At 35.6% G+C, this 23,382-nt stretch overlaps 2 protein-coding genes across 2 annotated transcripts in view; both read right to left on the minus strand.

The window, feature by feature from the left end:
* The window catches only part of LOC136984785 (myoferlin-like), a 49,611-nt gene extending 37,753 nt beyond the window's left edge, over nt 1–11,858 (minus strand). The window contains exons 1-6 of the mRNA XM_067281915.1: nt 11,577–11,858; nt 11,379–11,485; nt 2,202–2,396; nt 2,071–2,121; nt 1,846–1,992; nt 1,731–1,774 (exon numbers count right to left, since the gene is read on the minus strand). Coding sequence (XP_067138016.1) covers nt 1,731–1,774; nt 1,846–1,992; nt 2,071–2,121; nt 2,202–2,396; nt 11,379–11,485; nt 11,577–11,637 — 605 coding nt within the window. The 5' untranslated portion in view covers nt 11,638–11,858. The remainder of the gene's footprint in view (nt 1–1,730; nt 1,775–1,845; nt 1,993–2,070; nt 2,122–2,201; nt 2,397–11,378; nt 11,486–11,576) is intronic.
* A 4,275-nt stretch (nt 11,859–16,133) lies between these two features.
* On the minus strand, nt 16,134–19,719 carry LOC136984799 (importin-4-like). The gene has a single exon (XM_067281939.1). It carries the CDS (start codon nt 19,609–19,611, stop codon nt 16,372–16,374), a length of 3,240 nt encoding a protein of 1,079 aa, XP_067138040.1. The 5' UTR covers nt 19,612–19,719; the 3' UTR covers nt 16,134–16,371.
* Between the last annotated feature and the right edge of the window lie 3,663 nt (nt 19,720–23,382).

Raw genomic sequence — 23,382 nt, forward strand, 5'->3', positions numbered from 1 at the left:
AACAAGACTAAAAGTTCTGTGTTGTTGATACAACTGAAGAACTGAAACTATAGCAAAGAACTGTCAGTTACTGTGGAACCTCGGTATATACCAAATAGGACGTATACCAAACCAACCTTTCCCATAAGAAATAATGTAAAAATGATTAATCCGTTCTCATGTAAAAAAAAAACTCCTCTTGATATGGTGTATTAATGGGGTTGTAAAATAATTGAAACACTGTTTGAGCACATTAATAAAAAAATTAATTTTATTATAAATTTTTTAAAGTTATTACAGTAATAATCGCAAATAATTGCTTCCAATACGCTGTCGCCAGCACACTGTTTTTCAGTTATCGAAAGCAAAAGCAATTTCTCAACATGATCTAATGCCTCCGATCTCTGTTTAGAAATTGATTTAACCCCTTTCTCAACATTAGCAGATTTAATAATGTCTTTATTTTTCACGATTGTTGATGTCGTCGTTCTCGGGATACGGTATGCAACAGCTAAATATCGAACACACACGCCACCTTCATATTTCTCAACAATCTCTTTTTTCAGTTCCATTGTGATTCTAGTAATTTTTTTTAGTTTTCTGTTGCTTTTCGTTTGCCTTTTTGCAATTCATGATTAATAAAAATAATAAAGTTTTACTTACAAATTAAAATCAGAAGAAATTTAACAAAGTTATAGACTGTGGCACTGCGAATGTCTAGTCTGGTCTAGTACAACAATAGTGCTACTTGTTCATAGATGGTGCGTATAATTGAATTAAGTCGTATACCGAGCAAAATTTGTTTTGTCCAAACAGGACGTATTCCGAATTGGATGTATTCTAAAGCAGATGTATACCGAGGTACCACTGTATGTGTTAATAACTTATAGTGTGGCAGCTGGCAACAAAATGCTGACCCAACTCCAGTGATGTCAAGCAGTCAATCTCTCTCTCTCTCTCTCTCTCTCATACCAACACGCTAGTGTAAGATGAGTGACATTTCCACTCTGCAATCTAGTATATTTGTTTTGTGTGTTTTATATATTCAACTTGCCATTGTAACACTTCATGTCAATCTGTTTCAGGTAGCCATCTCAGACCCTTGATCTTATTGAAATCTAATGGTTTATCCATCATCTAGCTGCATTAATTTCCACTTTGGCCATGTATATAAAGGGATTGCCACAATTAATTTTACGTGTTAATCAAATCCCACATTAAGTAAGAGATATCTGTACAAGGGCTGTTTAAAAAAAGACCGAACTTTTGCTATAAAAACTTTATTACTTACATAAAATTTTATTAAGTCTTGTACCCTTCAAAGCAGTCCCTCCTCCTACCACTTTCAGCTATTGTTATAAGATTAGAACATCAGCTGGAACATGTTTTCTGGAATCACACAGTCCTCATACTGAATTTTCCTTTATCTCCTTGAAAGAATGTTGTTTTCAAACTAGAGAGGGGTTTGAGAGCAATATTATTTCAAGGTTGTTTTCAAGCCGGAAGACAAGAGTCTGCTGGGACCAAGTCCAGAGAGTAAGGTTGGTGAGGCAGAAGTGTCTTGTTTCTTGTGATATAATTGCAAATCAAAAGTAATGCATGAGTCAGTGCATTGTCATAATGCAATACATGCAACCAAATGCCAAATTTCACACCAACTGCAGGTTTTTGCATTATTCAAAAAGTTTGGTCTTTTTTGAACAGCTGTTGCGCGTCTCGTTCTTTACTTTAAACACATATGATTCACTTACCTTTCCACATCGTCGTCTTCTTTATGCTCAGGAGTTGCTAAATTCTTATTTGAATAAAATAACAAATATTTAAAATGAAGTTCAAAAATCTTTTATCATAATATACTGTACTTACGGGGCACTCGTCACCCGGTCCCAAGACCACTGCAGAAAATTTTAAATAACCCATTGCTCTCGATACCGTGTCGTCTGTACTGCCTAACAGCAGCCATTTATTTAGAAATACATGTTCGGGTTGTTCATATATAATCCCTAAATCTAGCTAAAATATCAGAATATTTAACATGTAAGTGAAAAGCAAAACATTATTTTAAATAATAATAAATTTTGTCACCCAAACCTTAAAGGATCCTAAGAGAGTATTTGAGCGGAAGGCTCTAGCATTGTTTACCTACAATAATATTTAAAAATATCTTTTATTTAAATGCAAGTTTTAAATTTTTAAACATTTTTTTGAAAATGAGAACTTGCGTGAAAGTCAATTGTTTCGCTGTAGAGGTCAGCAGGACTTGTTTCGAGGTGAAAAAAGAATATTTCGTCCCACCACGGATTCACAGAAGATTTGACGACTCGAGTCTGTTTGGAAACTCCGTGCAATGATACCTTACAGACTGGATTAATGTTAGCTCCGGATAACTGCCTTCCTTCAATAATTTTGACTCTAACCTAAAAAGATACCCAAGAATTAAATCATGTTTCTATTTATTTCCATATACAACATTAATAACAAAATATTGAGCAAATGATAAGAATACATGCAGTGAGTAAAGTGAAGTTTTGTGTTGTCATGAGCCAGTGTCACCTAATTTGTCACACATCTCTGATTCCAAGTGCAGTGTTAACTCACTATTATTATTTAAAAATCAGTTTTACAATAACAAACAATACCAAAAATACCTCAGTATATCACTGACACTTCAATATATTGTTCTCAATACAACATATGAACTAAGAACTTTCAGAGCTACACTCCATCCTCAAGACTACTAGTCTTTAAACCTCCATCCTCAGGGTTTTATAGTCCATAGCACCTACCACTATTTTTACAGTGAGGGATTATTATTAAACAATACAATTATTGTTTAATAATTGCAAAATAACATATGATTTTTAATTAACTATCTCTGAAAGTTGGTAACACAGTAGTTGCAGTGTATAGGATTCATAATAAATAAATTTTTATTTTGGTGACAAGTGAACACAATCACCCTTCGTCTAGATTCACTAAAGTCAGACAGAAAATTAAGTGAGATGTGCAAATTAGCCACTGCTCAATCCAAGGTCACTTGACATTGTCGAAAAATAAACAAAACCTTGGCACCTCACTTAATCATTGAATATAAAGCTCATAAAACTGTTATATTTTCTTTTACATATTTCTTGATATGATCATCTGGAAAAATTTTCATTCATCTGATCAATTACAACTTTTTAGATTTTAATTTAACACTTCAAAAGTGGCTACAATGCAACGAAGACTCGTGATCTCATCTGCAAGGTATTTGATGAAGACAATCAACAGATAGACCCATTAGAATTGGTTCAAGAAATTCAAGCATGGCAATTTCTTGCTTCAAGATGAACTCCATCCAGGTAGTGATTCCACCATCAATGAAGATGTTTTCCTGCAACTGTTAGACAATAATTCACAGTTGATCAGAGAATTAACACAACTTGAGTGTTCCAAGATCAAATAACTTTGTCTAAAAATTGACAAAGTCTGATACCATCAGAACAATATGCCAGTACCTGGAGCAAAGATGACGTTACAGAAGCTGGCCAGTCTGGGCTGGGAGATTCTGCCTCATCTACCTTACAGGCCAGATTTGGAGCCAACTGATCACCATCTATTTCATGCCCTGCATAGCCATATTGCCAATGTACAGTTCAATGACAATACCTGATGTTCGAGACTTTCTTCAAAGAAAAACTCCAGTTGTCCTATGCTCACAGGATTAGAAGTTTTTAGCAAAGATAGCAAGATGTGATTGATATTGTGAGTCCCAGATAATCTAAATCCATCATTAAATGTACAAAAAATTCACTTCATTTAAAGAAAATATTTTGTTAACAAAAAAAATGTGTAAAGTAGATCTGTTGTGATGGTGTGAAATAAACAAAGTACAGTCGACTGTGAGGTCATGGGCTGATGCAAACTAATGTGTTGGAACATTTAGAATGTTAAAAGTGAAGATCAAGATTAAACTCTGATACTCATAGACATGACAAAATTGGAAAAACAAGGAAATTTAGCATTTATTTGAAAGAAAAAGAAAAACCATTGCATTGTAGTTAGTAAATTAAAAAATGGGGAAAAAATTCTTAAGTGTCAAAAAAGAAATCATCACGAGATAAGAGCAAAAGTTTGAAAGGCCAATCAACATGTTTGATGAAGTTGAATGAAGGTGTCAAATGGATTAACAGAGAGCAATCTTTTATGTGCCTAATCTGGTCAACTAATTTCAGCTGGAACAGGAAGGAGACTAATCAAGAGGTGTTAAGGCATTGTTAAGATGAAGACACTAGCCAGGAGTTACATCTGGTGATTAGGCCTGGACTGCTTGACAGCTCATACATGACCTAACTAATTTCTCGATGTCACTATCCAGGCCAGGCCACCAAATGTAACTCCTGGCCAGTGCTTTCATCTTAACAATGCCTGGGTATGCAACATGCAACATATCTAGACATATTTTCTGTTGCTGGGGAGGAATTATGATACGACTTCCCCATAGCAAACATCCTTTATGGATTGACAGTTCTACACTTCTGTTTTCGAAAGGTTGAAAAAGGCCTGAAGTTTTCTGCTTGGGCCAGCCATTCACAACCAAGTCTATACTATAGATAAGATTCAGTCTTTATCAACTGCTAGAGTTATTTTTCTAGCTGACAGAGATGGACACTCCATGATGTCTATAAGGAAGATGTCACTCTTGTTCTGTTGCTGCTCTGGGACTTCAGCCACCAGAAGATGACTCAACGCATCCGTGTTTTGTATAATTTTCCTTGTCTGTAGATGAGTCTATAGTCATATGATGACAGGAGGTTATTCCATCAGAGCATCCGGGGTGAGATGATGCTTGGGGTTGATCTGGATGACAATAGTAAGGCAAGAAGATATTTGTGATCCCTTGCTTTTAAAATTGACCCTATTATATTCCTGATGAATTTGCAGGCGTTCATTGCCCAGTTCCCCTTTGTTCCTAATTAGACCTACTTCAGCTTCAGCACCCATGTTAGGCCTAACTACTTTTGTGTAGCGAACAGCGGCTTCAGCCGCTAAGCCCTCTTCCTGTGCCTCTAAAAATGATAGATTTTATCAAGCGAAAAAGTGACATTGGAGTATCTCGTCCAACAGACCACAAACTAATCTATTGCATAACATTTCCTCTAAGCGAGGACCAAATTCGCAAAATTCTTTGAGTCTGTGCAACTCCGCAATATAGATAGACAGAGATTCTCCCACCTTTTGATCACATCTATAAAATTGATTTCTACAAACAACTCATGAGGGTTGAGAGGCAAAATGTGACCTCAAGATGTCCTTCAGTTCTTGAAAGGATTTTGTGGCTGGCAAGTTGGGAGACAAAAAAGATCTCAATAGGTTGTACGTTTCTCATCCACATGCTGTCAGCAGAATAGCTTTTGTCTTTTCTTTGTCTTCTATATTTTTAGCAGTAAGATATGCATCGAGCCTCTCAGCATAGGTGTGGTGATTTCCTATAACCGCGAACGAATCAAAAACAGGGCGAGGCAAAGGCAACAAGAACATTTATTAACTCACATACATCCGACTTGGATCTTACACGAAAAGGACGCCTCCTATCGTGAACAATTGACAAACGGAAGTGTACATTGACCAGACAATAAACAAAAACTTAGCTTGTATATACGTAACTCGATCCCGAGTGGTTCTTTGACGGTCGGACACACAAAATAAGCGGATAGCGACTGACTAAAGCGCGGTTTACAATGACTAATATGATTAACCTTAACACTCCTCCTTAATCATATTACAGCGTAACTTTTCGAATATTACACGATTCAAAGGTTTTGTTAATATGTCAGCAAGCTGATCGACGCTTTTAATATGTTGCAGTTCAACGGTCGTGCCAATATGCTGCTGAATAAATTTTCTCTGAATCTCAATATGCTTTTTACCCTTAGTTATCTTTCCTTGGTGAGCGTTTTTAAGCATGTGAATTGCCGACTGATTGTCGACAAATAACGGGGTGGGTTTATCATTCTTTAATAATCTCAGTTCAATTCCTATTCTTCGTACCCAGCAGATATCGTCGATAGATGAAACTGCTGCACGGTACTCGGCCTCAGCTGTTGAGTTCGCCACGAGACGCTGCTTTCTTGAATACCATACAATTGGACCTCCTCTCATGATAAGAACTCCACTTGTGGAATGTAGACTATTGGCGTCTCCTCCGTAATCCGCATCTGTATATGCTATCAATTTCGGATCTCGGTTAAAAAATATTCCAAAATGTGTAGTTCCTCTTAAATACTGAAAAATTCTTTTAATCATCTTCCAGTGACTTTTCATGGGTCGATTACTGAATCTGCTCAGATAATTGACGGCGTAGCTTATATCTGGGCGGGAAATTGTTGCTAAATAAAGTAAGCTTCCGACGGCTTCGAGGTAACGATTTTGTTTTTCTAGTGTCTGGTCATTGACAAGATTTTCAGAATTCGTTTTCATTCCTGGCTCTATCGGTGTATTCACGGCGTTCACTTGATCATACCCAAATCGTTTTAATATTCGTTCTGTGTAATCAGGTTGACTCACAAAAATTCCCTCAGACGACACTTTGATCTTCATACCTAAGTATGTCATGTGTGATTGTAAAGTCCTTTTATAAGTAATTTCAAACTTGTCATTCAGTAACTTCAGAATCTTGAAAATGTCCTTCTCATTTTGGGCGGCAATGAACCCGTCGTCTACAACTAATATTATTATCACACTTCTGTCGTTGTTATAATAAACGCACGGATCGTCGTCGGTATTAGCGAATCCTATCGTGAGAAAAAAGTCGGAAATTTCGTCGTTCCAGTCTTTGGCGGCTTGCTTTAAACCGTACAGACTCTTTTCAAGCTTGCAAACTTTTTCTGTCCCATCAGAGAATCCTTCCGGCTGGTTCATATATATCTCTTCTTTGAGATTGGCATGTAGGTAAGCTGTCTTGACATCAAAAACTGTTACTTTCATTTTACTGGATGCTGCGTGACTGAGCACGAGTCTGATAGATGCATGTCTGGCTACGGGACTGAAGGTGTCTGAATAATCGATGCCTTGTCTTTGTTCGAATCCTCTCACAACAAGTCTGGCTTTCATCCTGCCGTCCTGCTTACGACGTAACACCCATCTGCATGTAAGAGGTTTTGCATATTTTGGAGGTTCCACCAAGCTCCAAGTCTTCAGTTTGATCAGGCTGTCGTACTCGTTCTGCATAGCCTTATACCATCCTCTGTCCTTCAAAGCCTCCTTAACTGAAATATCCTCGGTTTCTCCTATCATGGCATAGTTGTGAATGAGTCCCATCTCATAATCGTTGAATCTGGTTGGAGCCTTTAGTTTTCGGCGATCTCGTAAACTTCGTTGAGTTTCCTCTGGCGGTTGTGGTCTTTCATCGGTTTCTTCTAGAGTGATGTATCGTGAATGATTCTGTGAACATCTATCATCCGAATCCTCCACGGTTTCGTCCTCAGTTTCAGGCTCTTCTATCTTCTCTCCTGTTCCTTTTTCTTTCATGCAGGTCTCGACTTCGGCAGTGCTTCCTTTAGTTTCAGACTTTTCATTGAAAATCACATTGTCAGAGCAGACGACCTCCTTTTCATCTGGTAAGTAGATTCTATAACAGGGTGAATCGAGATCATATCCGACGAAGATTCCTTTCATAGACTTTCTCTCCATCTTTCTCCTTTTATGATCTTCAATCAACACATAACATTCACAGCCAAAGCTTTTTAATTTTGAGATGTTTACCATACGTCCAAACCAAAGTTCGGCAGGACTTTTGTCATCTACAGAGCTCTTTCCTGTTTGATTAATGGTGAATACAGCGTAGTTAATAGCTTCAGCCCAAAGATTCTCGCTTAAATTTCTGGCATGTAAAACAGATCGAGCTGACTCTACTATGGTGCGCATCTCCCTTTCTATTCGTCCATTCTGCTGCGGTGTATATGTGTTTGTTCTGGTATGTAAAACTCCAAGCTCCTCCAATAACTCTCTGGTAGTCGAATTTTTGATTTCTGTCCCGTTGTCAGACCTTAGGCTTTTCACTTTTCTTCCAAATTGATTTTCAACTAGTTTCATGTATTTATCCAATGCTGCAGGGGCTTCGTCCTTGGTTCGTAAAAAATAAACAGTTCTAAAATGAGAAAAGTCGTCCTTGAATAAGAGAAAATATCTTGCCTTTCCCAGAGATAAGGTATCCATTTCACCTAAGTCAACATGTATCAGATCCAATACTTCCTTCGCTACCTTGTTATTTCTTGGGTGAGAGATATGATGTTGTTTGCCGTAGACACAGCCAATACAAACGTTGTTGTCCCAGTCATCAATATATCTTATATTGTTTCTGTCCAAAATACTCTTGCAATACTTCACATTCTGATGTGCCAGTCTTTCGTGCCAGACTTTGATTGAGTTGGCCACCATACACATTCCTGTGACCTCTCTGCGGAACATCATTTGATATAATCCTTCGAGTCGTTGTGCTACTGCTATTTGCTCCTTTCCATCGGCCGTTTTGATAACTGATGTGTTGGCATTGGCAGTCTGAATAAACCCTTTATCCAACATTTGGGTAACCGAAAATAGATTGAATGATATATTAGGAACATATAAAACGTCTTTCACGGTTGCTGGATACCATTCCCTTCCATTAAAGGCCTCGAGTTCGACGTCACCTACTCCGATTCCATTGATTTCTGTGTTGTTCCCGAGTATCACTTTCGTATGCTCCTCCAGTGCTTTGTAATTTGTCAGCCATTCCTTCCTGAAGGTCATGTGCTGTGTGGCAGCACTATCTTGATACCAAATATCCTGTCGGTTTCGTCTTGAGTTCTTGTCATTTATTTTCGTAGACGTCAATCCTACAGTGACAAGAGCTCGTCGTTGTCCTTTGGTCTTATCTCCTTTGTCTGATTCGTCTGACTTCTCATTTTTACATTCCCTTGCAAAATGGCCCTTTTGATTGCAGTTGTTACAATTGTAGGTTTTCCTGCAGTATTCAAGATATTTCTGACACGGCTTATTCTTGCAATATTTCTTTATATGTCCCTTTTGTCCACATCTAAAACATTCGACTCCTGAATTTTTCTGCTGACTTCTGTCCTTGTTACCTTGCGTTTTCTGTTTTGAAATGAGGGCATTCTGTGCGATTGGTTCCTTCTTGTCGTCTTCCTTCAGTCTGTCTTCTTCCAGTCGAAGTCGCTCAATTAAAGTGTCGATGTTCTTGTCTGTTGGATTAGCGTTATCCCATGACGTCCTGAAGTGATGTAGTTTCGGCGGCAGTATTCCGAGCATTCTTGTTATAATCCAGCTTTCCTTAATTGTTTCTCCTTCAGCTTTTAAGTCTTCTGCATATTGTTGAACTGATAAGCAATTCTCCACTACAGACTTACTTGAATCATACTTATAATTAAAAAAATTTCTCTGTAGTCCTTCAATTGTGAGATCGGACCTTTTACCATACAAAGTTTCTAATTTGTGTATCATACTATACGCAGAGGTGCAATTTGCAATTTTCTTTGCGATATTACTGCTCACATTTAAACCTATACAAGTTTGAGCGTCTAAATCCTTTTTAATCCACGCTGCGACATCTGCCGCATTATTCGCATCTTCAGGTTTAAGAATGATTCCGTTCGCAACGTCGTACAAGTCCTTCGATCTCAACGTAAGATTTAGCTTAAACTTCCATGAGATATAATTAATATTTCCCTGCGAGTCTTCTGACAAAGTTTCCATTTGAGATTTCACGATATCCATATTGACAGAGAGCACTGACGAGGTTGACCGACGAATGAAGCTCGTCAAAGATGGCGATTGCGGACGATGAACGAAGATGTGGCTGACACGTGTCTCGACGCAACTTGCGGTTCTCAATTTATGCAATTTCCTTTCTTTCAGACAAATTCGACTGTTGAGATTCGTTCACGGGACCTGGGCCCATAACCTGTGGTGATTTCCTATAACCGCGAACGAATCAAAAACAGGGCGAGGCAAAGGCAACAAGAACATTTATTAACTCACATACATCCGACTTGGATCTTACACGAAAAGGACGCCTCCTATCGTGAACAATTGACAAACGGAAGTGTACATTGACCAGACAATAAACAAAAACTTAGCTTGTATATACGTAACTCGATCCCGAGTGGTTCTTTGACGGTCGGACACACAAAATAAGCGGATAGCGACTGACTAAAGCGCGGTTTACAATGACTAATATGATTAACCTTAACAATAGGGAATCCACTCACTTGGATGTGTAGGGTCAAACTCTTCCAGACAGCCAAAAGTAGCCATTGATCTCACTCTGCACGGTACCGGTGAAGATTGTGCTTATTCTGCTTCCTCGGGACTTATTCTCAATCCAATCCCATCCTCGTCGCCGGATGTAAGATTCCCGTGAATCTTACTAAATAGTTTGAGAATGGTCTAATAATAGTGTCTGTGGAAGTAAATGGATACAAGGCTTAACACATTACACATTTATTTAACATGTATATTTGTAAGTAAAGAACAGGACCAAAAGAGGCGGGTGCCACTGGTTTCACAGCTTATATATCGCGCAGCCTCGCCCTCAGGTGCTGCGCTTGACACACCCTTTACAAATCATGGTAAGAAACGACATGACACTCATGAAAAGCAAGAATTTTGGGGCCTCCTTTAAAAATTTCAAAATCCAAGGATAAAGGCTTCTCCTTAGCTCAACCCATGTGTTCTTTGCACCAGTGTCTCTTTTGTCTTCAACTTCATCTTTGTTCTACAACCACTATGCCTTGGCTATCTGATCACTGTCGAAATTCCATCAAATCACTGTTGGATAACCAATGATGGTGAATTACAGACCGAACTTCCCACATTTTGTTTTCCATCTTCAAGAAGTTCTTGACTGAAATTTTGTAAGCATCGTGTATTTTTTAAATGGCTGGTTTTGTAAAAGTAACCTGTCTCTGTGTAAACAACACCCACATTACTTTCATGCCCTTCTTCATTTTTACAAGATTTCAGGTTAAAAAATATATATATGTATATATATATAATATTACTTCATTTTATATATTTTTTATAATTTAAAACTGTGTATAATTAAAATTTGATTAATATTGTATTTTTTCTTATGCTACATCTAAACTTGCATTTATATTTTATAATTTTATTTAATAGAAATTTAAAACTGAGATTTATAATTAAATAACAGATCTAAGAGATAATGTATTATCTACTTCACTGTATGATATTTTTTAATATATTCAGCCACATAATTTGAATTAACGGAGCATATTTTATATGTTGGAACAGATGTTATCTTTGAGTCAGAGAAATAAAACTTAAAAGCAAGTAATTCTGAACAATTTTTAACTCAAATTTTTTTAAAAAATTAACACTTTCAACAGCAAACTTGCCTGATACTTCTCTTTCCTGTTCGATTTCACTCCTGCATGATGGTGTAGTACTTCGACCGCATTCTTCTGATCCTTATCCTTCTCTTCTCTCCCTTCGTTCTCCTCATCTGTAATTAATTTCCACATTAACAAAACATTTCATATTGAAATTATTTAGTTAAGAGTTTACGTCACTCGGACAAAAAGTTAAAAACTCACTTTCTGCTTCCACCTGTTTCTGTGACTCTAAGGTGTAAACATTATGTGACAGTCTCTTCATTATAGAATCTGAGCTCACAATGGATTTTCATTAACAATAATTTCGTGCACGGTTATAACAGAAAGAACAAGCAAATCTATCTGTGAGTGTAGTAGTAAGCCACTGAACAACTGCAGCAGTCAAGTAAATTAGCCACTTAAAGCTACTGACAGATGGTGGCCAGTCATAAGATCTACACAACATATTTGAAACATAAGAGTTTTTTTGTAATGATGTCAGAGGGGTACTCTAAACCTTCAATAAATTATTTATGTACATAAAATTTAATTTAAAATTAAAAATAAATTGTACTTGTCTCAATTACTAAACAGTTGATTAATCAATGTTTTTACATAATGCTCTTTAATTACGTACTGAGCAATCAAAACTGTGAAGCATGTTAACTATACATAATTAAGTTTTAAGCTCAGATTAATGTAGGAGTGCACTTAATAAACACAACATAGTCGTGAGACTCTGGACAGGTCCAAGCCCACACTAAAAAATTAGCATTGAAATGTTTTTGAAAGAAACAAAAAGACAGAAGTTAGAAATAATTTTTTATATGAAAAATGCAATGTAAACATATAAATAACAGAAGATTATAAGTCCAATGTCAACTATCTGTGGTTGGGATGGGACCAACCACTTAGAAAGCAAGAGGGAGGAAAAGTGACTAATTGGAATGGGCGATCAGGAAGAGAAAATAATAAAAATTCCAAATTTCAAGTACTTGACGACTTCTCCCAAAAATATCAAGTATTGGACCAATTGTTGTGTGTGTGTCTCATGCCTACCTTTGTTTCCATTTCCCTTCTTCAGATCAACATCTTTCCCCTCACCAGAAGTCAACCATGTTGTCCTAGAGTTGCTGAGACATTGAAGGAATTCTTGCTCATGAATCATGGACATTCCTTCTTCTGAAACTATTTTGGAAAAGAGAGGAAGACCCAGAGACTGCCACTGACTTTCAACTTCCAAGATCCACAAAAATTTTGAGCTGCTTTTGTGTCAAATAAATGGTTTCTTGTAACTGTAGAGTCTAAGTTCCGATCACACCCATATATAACCCTCTCAATCTATTGTCTGTCTTGGCCATCACATCCCCAATTGGCAACCTCACAGAGTGGCTATGAAGTTTCTACATGTGTTAATAAGATGTTATCTGCACACTCTCTTCACCATTCATACATATTTTAAATTTTCCTTCTATTCTTCTGAATATCTTCCATGTTGATAACTAGAAGTCATTAAAATAGTTTCCAATATTTGTATTTAGGTATTTGGCTGATGTAAAGAGTCAAGTTCAGTGGAATAAAAAAATTTCTTCTTTTGCAATATTTGCGATGAATTATTAAGTCTGGACTTAGACCATACCATACCAGATTCACATCTACAGTATCACCCAGTGAATTTGTTATTGAGATATTTTCTAACTGGCAAACCTAGGAAAACAATTGCATGCACAAGTGGTTCTTCTGTTGTCATTATTGTGTAAGTGGAGGCTTTTTAGGTTGAGGTGCATTTAGCCTAAATGCACCTCAACCTAAAAAGTCCATTATGCACCCCATAAGTGACTACTTCAAAAGTCTAATCTCTTTTAAAGAAGACAGTCAACCTCTGAATGAAAGCCGAGGGATGGCTTAAAAGGCACCAAGACTCATCAAAGTGGAACCTGAATAAACAAGTTTGCCCAAGCAACAATCACCACACTCACAAAGGAGATTTAGAGGCACTACAGCAATCCATGAAGGCAACAAAAGGCTGAAGGAAGAAGTTCAATTGACACAAATGTTTCCGAAAGTGATAAAAACCAATCACAACACTGAGCAAAAAGTAAACAGGATTCTTATTGAAAGTCAATAAATCCGTTGTTTGCCTAAAGAGCAAGTTAGGATAAACTGCCTTTCTACTTTAAACCAGATTATCTATTAGGCAGTTGCCTTTGGATAAAAATGTAAAAGGTGTTTCAATCTTACAGTTTGTGAGATTTCTAACTCTTGTTCAGTTTTTCTTTATAAATTATTGTTTGTGAATTTCTTAAAATGAAAATATTATTGATATTTCAATTTTACTGACTCAAAAACATAATGAATTCTGAAAACAATGAATCAAATCCTTTCATTCCAAGACACCTGTTGGGGTGAAGTACAGTATTTGAGATCATCATACTGCAACTGTTACTATGTAAAATATCAACTAGAAAGCACACTGGTAACTACTGTTCATATCTCTGCTTAGATGTATCTCTTATATGTCCAACACAGTTTTTGTAATCGATCACATTAATGGATCATTGCTTTCCATATTAAATAATTGAGTTGTTTGTTTGTCAGAAATCTAATTTGTGAGTGGCAGATGACAAATTGGTAAAGGCATCGGCTTGATGCTTTAGAGCAGTGATTCTCAACCACTATGCTATGGAACACTAAAGTGCCGCAAAATTTTTGAAGTGTGCCGTCATTGCAAATACTCATACATAAGCAACATCAGACAAGTAGTTCAATCGGTCCTACCTTTCCAGGGTGCATTTGGAAATTGTAACTGCCTGTAGTTACCAAGGTGTTTAGAAAATGTGACCTAAATGACCAACTGCATTTAGAAATCACTGTTGACGTCACCAGTTGTCCTGAGGTATTTACTGAAGTAACTGTGTGTGCCGCCAAATTTTTTAATTATTAAAAGTGTACCATGAAGAAAAAAACGTTAAGAATCACTGCTCTAGAGACTTGGGTTTGAATCCTAATTTGATTTGAATTTTCATGGGTGTCAAGACCTAAATATGTATGGCTTCATCCCACTTCTATTGTAGAACTAGTTGAACCCATGATAGGCATGAGTAATTTATTAGTATACACAGAATAGAAAATGAAAGTACTTGAGTATGCTTGAATCAGACAAATAATTTCATGCAAGGCCACAGGAACAGGTCCAGCCATGTTTGGACCATTTTTGCTGCCAACATTACAAATACAATTCTAATTTCAAATCACCCACTAGTGTGCAACACTGTCAGAACAAGCCTATACTCTTTTCCAAAGGGGAAAGCATACTACGAGGAGAGAGGGTTATCCCAAGGTATTGCTTAGTATCTCTTGAAACATATATCCCACCCAGGGAGATTTACAAATTAGAAATGTTGAAATTAAATAACTAGATAATAAGTGAAGATGAAATTTTCACAAAGAAATTAAGAGACTATGGCCATAATCATGCCAATTGCTATCCGTTTATGACCGAATCACTTTTCTCCTTCCTATGGCCTTTATGGAGCTTACTGCTTACAATCACTGCTATAATCTATCTAAGTAACAGCATTTGGAAACTGAATATTTAAGAACAGCTTTATACTTAAGACTTTTGAACAAAAAAAAACTTTATATAAATTATCATTTATATTAGAATTTTATTAGGATAAGTGTTTAATTTTGAGGTAGGTACGGTACATTTCATTTTGTAACTCTCGACATTTTCTAACTGCTTGACCTCAAGGTCAAGCAGTTAGAAAATGTTACGAGTTCGGTCAACATCTTTAAGAATTCTATCTTACTACTTTAATTAATGCTAATTAAGTAAGCTTTGCAATGCGATTGAGCTCATAGATTACAGTTTTGATAAACTATAGTTTGACTTTCAATCACTGACACTGCAGTGTAATCAAGTTAAAAACTTATTAGGTACAGTGTCAATAGCAAGATTGTTAAAATAGCTATTAAGTAATTATTAGTGAACTGATAGTAGCTTTTCAACTACTCAAAGAATTTGTTGTGGAATGTTTTGAAATATAATCCACTAAATTCATTAACACTCCAAGTCTTTAAAAACAAATCAGCCGTTTTATTGGAGTATAATATTTAACACAGCATAAATAATCAAAGCGCTTTCAGCTTCTACAGTCCATCCTCAGACATTAATGCTCTGTTACTTCTAAACTATATATTTTTAATTCAAAAGATGTTCTAGTTTTTGATTCCAATTTGTTTAAGGAGGTTTTGGGGCAGTTCAGAACAACATTAATCCCTAAGGATGGATTGTAGATGCCTGAAAGTGATTGATTTCTTTTTGTGATGTCAAATATATTATATCCGATAAAAAAGTTACTGGCATACTGTTACTGTATATTATTAACAAATTTTTCGTATTAATAATTTATTGAAAATCCGTATATTTTTATTTAATATCTTTATAATCAATAATGTGTACAACCATGAGGAAATTTTATTTCAAATGATGGATAAATGTCTTATGGTTTAATCAACCACTTCGCCATCATATATAATCTTAAGTTTGCCTTTGCACTGTATTTACTCGTAGTGAACATATTTTAATGCGATAAAAGTGAAACCACACTTTAAAATAGATTTTCCTACATTTATAAATGAAATTACAATATTAAATAAATTCTAATATATAAATTAATCGCAAACAAGTTTTGAATTTGTAGTAAAAATTTTAATATTTTAGATAAGTTTGATTTTTAAAATCCAATAAATGAAAACTAAAAAGATTGTTGCAAAATTTAATCAAAAGGAACTTTGTGGAAAATACAAATTTCCAAACATTTTTGCACAATTATTAACAATCTTACTCTTAAACAATTTTGATATAAACTTCTACAATGAAAGATTTTTATAAAATACATCAACAAACTTATTTAAATAAAAGTTGAAAATTTGTATTGCTACAATATAAATTATTAATGTTTTAAAGGATTTTATAACAAAATTTTAATAAATATTTTTCCTTTCTTCAAATTTATTGTTCGCTAAGAACAACCTGTTTTAATACTTCGGAACATTCTTTAGGCATGTTTTGCAAGACAGAATTAAAATCGTTTGGATATTCCCTGTGCACGCAGTTAACTAAATGCCGCAATTGCAGACTAGTCTCGTTTGTTATATGCGGAGTAGGCAGAACTGTCCCGATTATCTTTAGAACCTGTGGCAAATTTTCAAATATTTCTTCACAGCGTATGACAAAAAGTTCATTTATACAGTTGAAAATTGTACTATTCTCTTCAAAGTCTGTAGCTAAAGGTAAACATTGCAAAAACACAGGCAAAACTTGTTTTAAGGGGACCCCTTCTCTGTTCGTCATAATCAGTCGAGCAATGGCACCACAGATATTATCTTTCGCACGTGCATCTGTTTCCTTCGACATCATTGTTGACAGCCCTTGAAGTATTACAGGATATTGTCTGAAGAGACTTTCGCCGGCATTCTCTGCAAGTACACCAATTCCAAAAGCAGCATTACTTCTTACTTCTTCAGATTTGTCTTTAATACTTTCTAAAAATGTTGGCAAAATTTGCAATGCAAATGGTACAATACTTCCCTTTTCTAAGTTTTTTACTGTTTCTGCAATTATTCCTATAGCAAAAGATTTATCAGCTATCAAATGTGATTTTTTAGCTTTTGAAAACAGAAGTGGTAAAAATACCGATAAGTATGGCATAAACTCTTGCGAGGGTATTAAACTAGCCATTGTTGGAATTAAGTCGCCTGCTAATTCAATTAACACATTATCATATTCTGCTACATCATCATCATCTTCCTCGCCATCATCATCGTCACCCTGACAAGGTAACTTCTGCTTAAAAGCATCTTTTATAATAGTAAATATTGTCGCACAATTATTTCCAAGTACTGCTTTTCCACATTCTTTTAAAATGTCATTTAATGTCTCCAATGCTGACAAAACAACCATTCGCTCTCTTTCTTCTGTTATGAGTGTGATCAACATTGCCACGACCACTTGTGATAGTTTGTTTGCAATTAAATGATGTTCATCATTTCCACTCTCTTTGGCTACAGCGAGTAATGACAGACAAATTTTCCCAATGGCAAGTTCAGCAGCTTTTCTTATTTCTGCATTAGGATGGTCGATTAATTTTTTTAATTCTTCGAAGCACTTCTCATAATATGGTAAAAATACAACGCCAACATTTTCGGCAATTTCTCCCAATGACGAACAAGTGTCTTCCTTTTCTTCAAGATATGCGTTTTCGATGTTATATTCAGCAATATCAACATCATCCTCCTCATCTTCTGAACCGATATCCTCTTCGTTATCATTATCTAAATCATCAAAGAGCATAAAGCTGCCATTTGCCTCATTTGTATAACAAGGAACAATGCCTTCTGTTGATAATAAAGAATCGACCATATGTTCAAGTATTGATGGCAAATAGGGAGCCATATCAGCCTTCAAAACACAAGATACTGAAGCAAATAAACCATAAACACTTCTCCTTAAATCTGGATCATGTATTTTATCAATCATTTCTAAACCAAGCTTAATGCATTCGTGTGACATGGCAATATCACTCGGTTCAACAGTTCTAATTAATATGCCTAAAGTATCAATAGTCTGAACTTGCAAAGATGAAACTGAACCGCTTTGATAGCCACTTATTAAGGCTTTTAAATGTTCAACAATTGTCGGAAAGTAAGGACTCATAGCACCTTTCACGGCACTAGCAACTGCACCTATTGCACTGATAACTAACTCGTGAATGCTGGCCAAATGCACAGATATCAAAAATTCCATAAGTCTCTCCATAAGCGTAGGAAGATATGGTATCAAATCATCATCTAAATTTTCGCAAAATGTTTCTAGTGCATAAAACGATCTTGTTAAATTCGGTAAATTAACTTTTCCTTCTTGTAATGTTTTACACGTATCAAAGAGAAATTGAAGCAGCAAAGGCAACAGGTCAGCAATATATTTATTGATATCTGGTTGAAGAAATTCTGCAAACTGTCCGAATGTAAATAAAGCAGAATTTCTTACAATTATGCATTCATCTATAATGCCACGGCATACTATCTTTAAGAACGAATCCAAATATTCATCTTTAATATACTCCGAGCAACCTTCTACCATTACTGCAATTGCTATGTATGCAGCCTTCCTCGTAAACACGTCATTACTCAATAAAGCCGGTTCAACAAGCTTTAATAATGGCAAAACTACTCTTTCAGGCGGAAAATGTAATGCCATCGTATCTATCACTTGTGCTGCAAAAGTGGACGGCAACTGACTACTACAATCGTCATTTTCTTCATCATCCGACAAATCTTGAGGTTCGCACATTATCACAAAAAGAATGTTTAATATATTTTCAGTTAACTTCTTTTTCAGAATGACTTTTTTCTTCATCTTTATTAACCATCTCATTATAGCTAGCGATTTAACTCTTAAGCTGTCACCCAAATTCTTATCCGAAGCTAGAGATATGCACATGTTGTTTAAGGTCATAACATGTGGGGCAAGAATGGCAATTTCACTCTCAATCAATTCATCGAAAATTTCCATAGCCTCGCAAGCCAGATCTTCGTCCGTGATGGACAAATCTTTAATCACGTTTATGACAAGCGGCATCAAAGTTTGGAACTTGTTCATCTCGTCCGTTCCGACGTGCGCTATCATGTTAGTCATTATCTTGATCGAATACAGGGGTATCCACTTGTCGTCACGGATTATTAGCATGTTACCGAACAGAGAAAGAAACGACTTGAAGAAAGGTTTCAAGTGATGAGCGGAAGTGGAAGTGATGGCGTTTAAAACATACAAGCCGAGATGCTTCTCTGCATGGTTGCCGCCATGCACGTACCGATTCAGAAACTGGAATAACTCTTGCCAATTTCGATTTTCCAATTCGTGCTTGGCAATCGAAGCAATTAACTGCACAACACAGTTAATTACAGCTTTCTCGCTTTCCTTGGTTACAAATTCTAATAAGCTGGCCTTCAAACTGTTCTTTAACTGCTGATCCAGTTGCTCCCACTGTTTCTTTTTGCTAAGCTTTCTTCTTAATAAAATTGCTGAATATTGTCGCACCTGAACATTCGTAGAAGACACTAGAACGGTGCAAAGGAAAGGAATGATAGAATTATCTCGAAAGTGTGTTTTAAGCTCTTCCGTCGCTCTCTGTATAACAGCATTATCGGGAACAAGCAACCTTAGCAATATGTCTTCCAATATTTCAATCATTTTTGTTTTGTAAATTTAAATCATAAAAATATCAAAAAAATAAAACACTCACGGCGACGAACACGTGGTGTCTTTGACGGATTACGTCACTTAAAATATTCAGACAAATGAAAAAACAAGACGTGAAACGTGTAGCCCAAATACCGCCAAAAGATAAAATTTATGTAAACGTAATTAAAATCAATTTAAATCTTGAATTAATTAAAATTAGATATAAAAATTTAAATTAAAAAATTTACCTTTAAAAATTATTAACTTTAAAAATTAATAATATAAATTTACCGTTATATCGCCGCTCATCAATGGCGGTAGCTGCGTAGTTGAAAAAATTTTTTATATTTATTCTCTCATAAATATTGCATCATTTCATATTTTCAAACTTTAAAATTAAATTAAAGATTACATAAAATGTCATTCAGACGTTATAGAGATACCTTCAATTCCATACTGTATAAGTTTTCACCGAACATAAATGGAAGTACCGTATTCGTTTCTTTCATGCCATAAAATACAGCTTGCAACCTAAGTAATTTCACTAAAGAATCCATTGTACTGAATTTCTGTAATAGGAATCATCAATATAACTACATTCCTCTTATCATTTCGGCACTATTGAAACTTGGAATGCAGTTGACTGTTTCCGCTTGTAAAACTATTTAAAACCTATATTAAGAGACATCCATCAATTAAATGCACAGCTTTTTACCACTTTTGACTCCCTACCTGTTGTATATAATGATGTACAGTGCTTTTGGCAAACTTTCTCCCCTGTAATTACGTGTACAATACTTTATGGACTCCTCTGTCGTGAAAGAAATTACTTTAAAAAGTTCTGCAAATATTTTCTAACTGGTAGTTTATTCGCATGACTAGTGAACAAGCTTATAAGAACAAAACTTACACCACTATCGTATCATATCCACGTGGAGGATGTCTCGACCCCTCTCCATCGTTTACATTGATATACCTTTCGCCACCTCCTCCCCTTTAAACTGTACGCGTAATTAATAGACTGCCTCTAACTTGTATATTAAGTAAATAAATTGTTTGTTTTCGTAAATCATCATCATTTTCAGCTTATTCTACTATTTCCAATTATAGTGTAGCCTCCCTTACGTAGTCTTTCTTCATTTGTGTCCCTGTTTGCCTATCATTTGCCCCATTCACCTATGTTGTGCCTGTCTTGAATATTATATGTAATATATACAAAAGTGAGCGTTTGTAAGATCATGTATAATACAATAATCTGTAGTTCTGTAATAAAATTGAGAATATTCGCTTATCTTTATCTGAGTAAACAGTTTCGGTTAACTGAGTCATGGGCCACTTTGCAAAATGTCATAGTCTTTCAAATCAAAGATATTAAAGAACCATCTCAATTAATTTGTGAAAACTTTGTATCATATAATCAGTGGCGTAGCGAACATAGCTGGCGCCCGGGGCATGACACTTTATTGGCGCCCCCCTCCCCTTCCAGAAACACATAGGGTGCGTTCTTTTATTTCTCCGCGTAACTCTGCGCAAGCGACATCCGTTTAAAAATTCCTGCGGAACGCGTTCCTAAATTCCGGTGGGAGTGCGCGCCGTCGAACGGCAAAAACGGCCGTTTGTAGCAGTAGTTTACGATGGAAAGCAAAATGGCGTCCTTCACGGCTCAGATAGTTTCGTTTCGGGGTCCATTATGTAGTTTTATGAATGAAAATTTAGAACTTGTGAGAGCGCAAGTTAGTGCACACGGTGATGCAAGTGTCTTTTCGAATTTTTTTCGAATGGTAGCCGGCATTCTAAATTTTTTGTGGCTATTTTGAATGCTCTTTCAACAAATAATCCATTTTATGATTAAATTTTACAATTGGGACCCTTCTTTTGCCTTTAAAAGCTCATAATTTAGAATTATAGATTCCTCCATTACCATACTATCGATAGTGCGGGCGCCGCCATCTTTCTTTCACCGTCGTTCCTAAATGCCTACAAATAGGAGCGCACGCCCGTAATAGCGGCGACGCGGAACGACCGCTATTAAAGAACACACCCATATAGTTTGTCTTGAAGACCATTTGGGCGCCCCTCTGCGAGTGGCGCCCGGTGCATGATATACCCCCTTGCACCCCCTCGCTACGCCACTGCATATAATTAATTACAGTAGTCTTATTTGTTTAAAAGTCAAGAGAAATAATAATTATTTATTCTTAAGAATAAGCACTGTTGAATTATAAATGAATAAAGCCGGAGACATGCTATTGCGAATATTTAAAATTGTAATCGCTATATCTGAAAAATCTAGCTGTTACGTTTATTGGAAACCACAAATAATCGCTTTAAAATATTTTTAAAATATAAAAAGTATATTTTTATTGTTAAACATAAATCTAGTAAACTGATCTGAATATAGACAAAGACATGGCGACAAATTAATTTCCATAGTGTACTATGGAACAGCTTCAATAGGTTGTTTATCATTCATGTAAAGTTCATGTGTATTTACTATTCAATTTACATGCCAATATATTTTAGAACTTTTACATGGATCTATATGTATATTCTTAAAAAACGAAACTATTCTGAAAATGAGGATATTATGGACGTATTAAATAAACAAGCTGTGTACATGCAGAAGTGTATGCCAAGATGATTTAAGTAATTAGAATCAAGGTAATAACAGGATTGAAATTGTAGTACTAACATTAATACTATTATAATGTATACTGTATAAGTGTCAGTTCTCGGGTTCAGTAGTTTTGTATAGGCTATATGATATATATTGGTAAAAAACGCCAACTGAAGAAGAACTAAATGTCCGAAATACATCTCGGGATATGTATACGCTAAATGTGTGATATGCCCATTATATAAAAAATTGTTGTTGTTATAATGTTGAGGTTAGAATAAAGGTATTGATAATAAAATGGAGAAACAATGTTAAATATAAAAGTTATTTTATTTTATTTTTCATAATTGTAGTTTTTGACAGTAATTCATGGGCATTTTGCAAAATAGTGGAGGAATTTTTAAAGTGAAAATGAATGTCCTTCTTTTAATATCGTAATGGATATCCATCGGCACCTGCAGACTATAAAAAGGAGATGGCACAAAGTATAAAAAAAAGTGCATCGTACCAGTGGGGCATATGGAGGGACAAGGAGCCCTGGCCCCCCTCCAAAGTTAATGGAGAACAGTAGAGAATTTTTAAAAAGTATTTTCCTTAATTAAAATTTTTTTTTGTTTTAAATTTTTTGGTGTCTAGTTATGAATTAGCGGTCACATAAGGTGGAAATTTTATTGAATTCGCATTAGAAATTTTTTTAACCGTTCAATTCGGCCCCCAAGTGTAAATCCTAAATATACCACCGCATCGTACATTATGCTAAAAGCTTCAACCTTATGATTCAATGTTGGATCAGCTTTCCTAGTATGTAAAGCTGGTTGTTTCGGGGACAGTTTGACCTCAAAAACAGAGAATGTGGTTTTGGTTAACATACAACGAACAAATAAGTATATCAAAATATTTGCATCAGACAATGGACAAATATCATTCATTAGTTTCATTTACATTTGTGAAACAGAGGAAGACTAAAAGTCGTGTATTTTCTGTTGATAAACAGACAACATGACTTTGTCTGTTCCGCTGTTCATGTATTCTATTCATGTATTTCATATTAACAATATACATGCCAATATATTTTAGAATACCTACATGCACCTATGTATATTCTAAAAAGCGAAACTGGGTTTTAGTAAAAGAAAACAATATAACTAGTAATATATTGGGCC

Source organism: Centruroides vittatus, unplaced genomic scaffold (assembly GCF_030686945.1).
Source record: "Centruroides vittatus isolate TY-2023 unplaced genomic scaffold, ASM3068694v2 contig_928, whole genome shotgun sequence".
Lineage (NCBI taxonomy): Eukaryota > Metazoa > Arthropoda > Arachnida > Scorpiones > Buthidae > Centruroides > Centruroides vittatus.

What these genes read in the sequence shown, in the direction of transcription:
- LOC136984799 (XM_067281939.1), bottom strand. Translation starts at nt 19,611, where the DNA reads ATGATTGAAATATTGGAAGACATATTGCTAAGGTTGCTTGTTCCCGAT.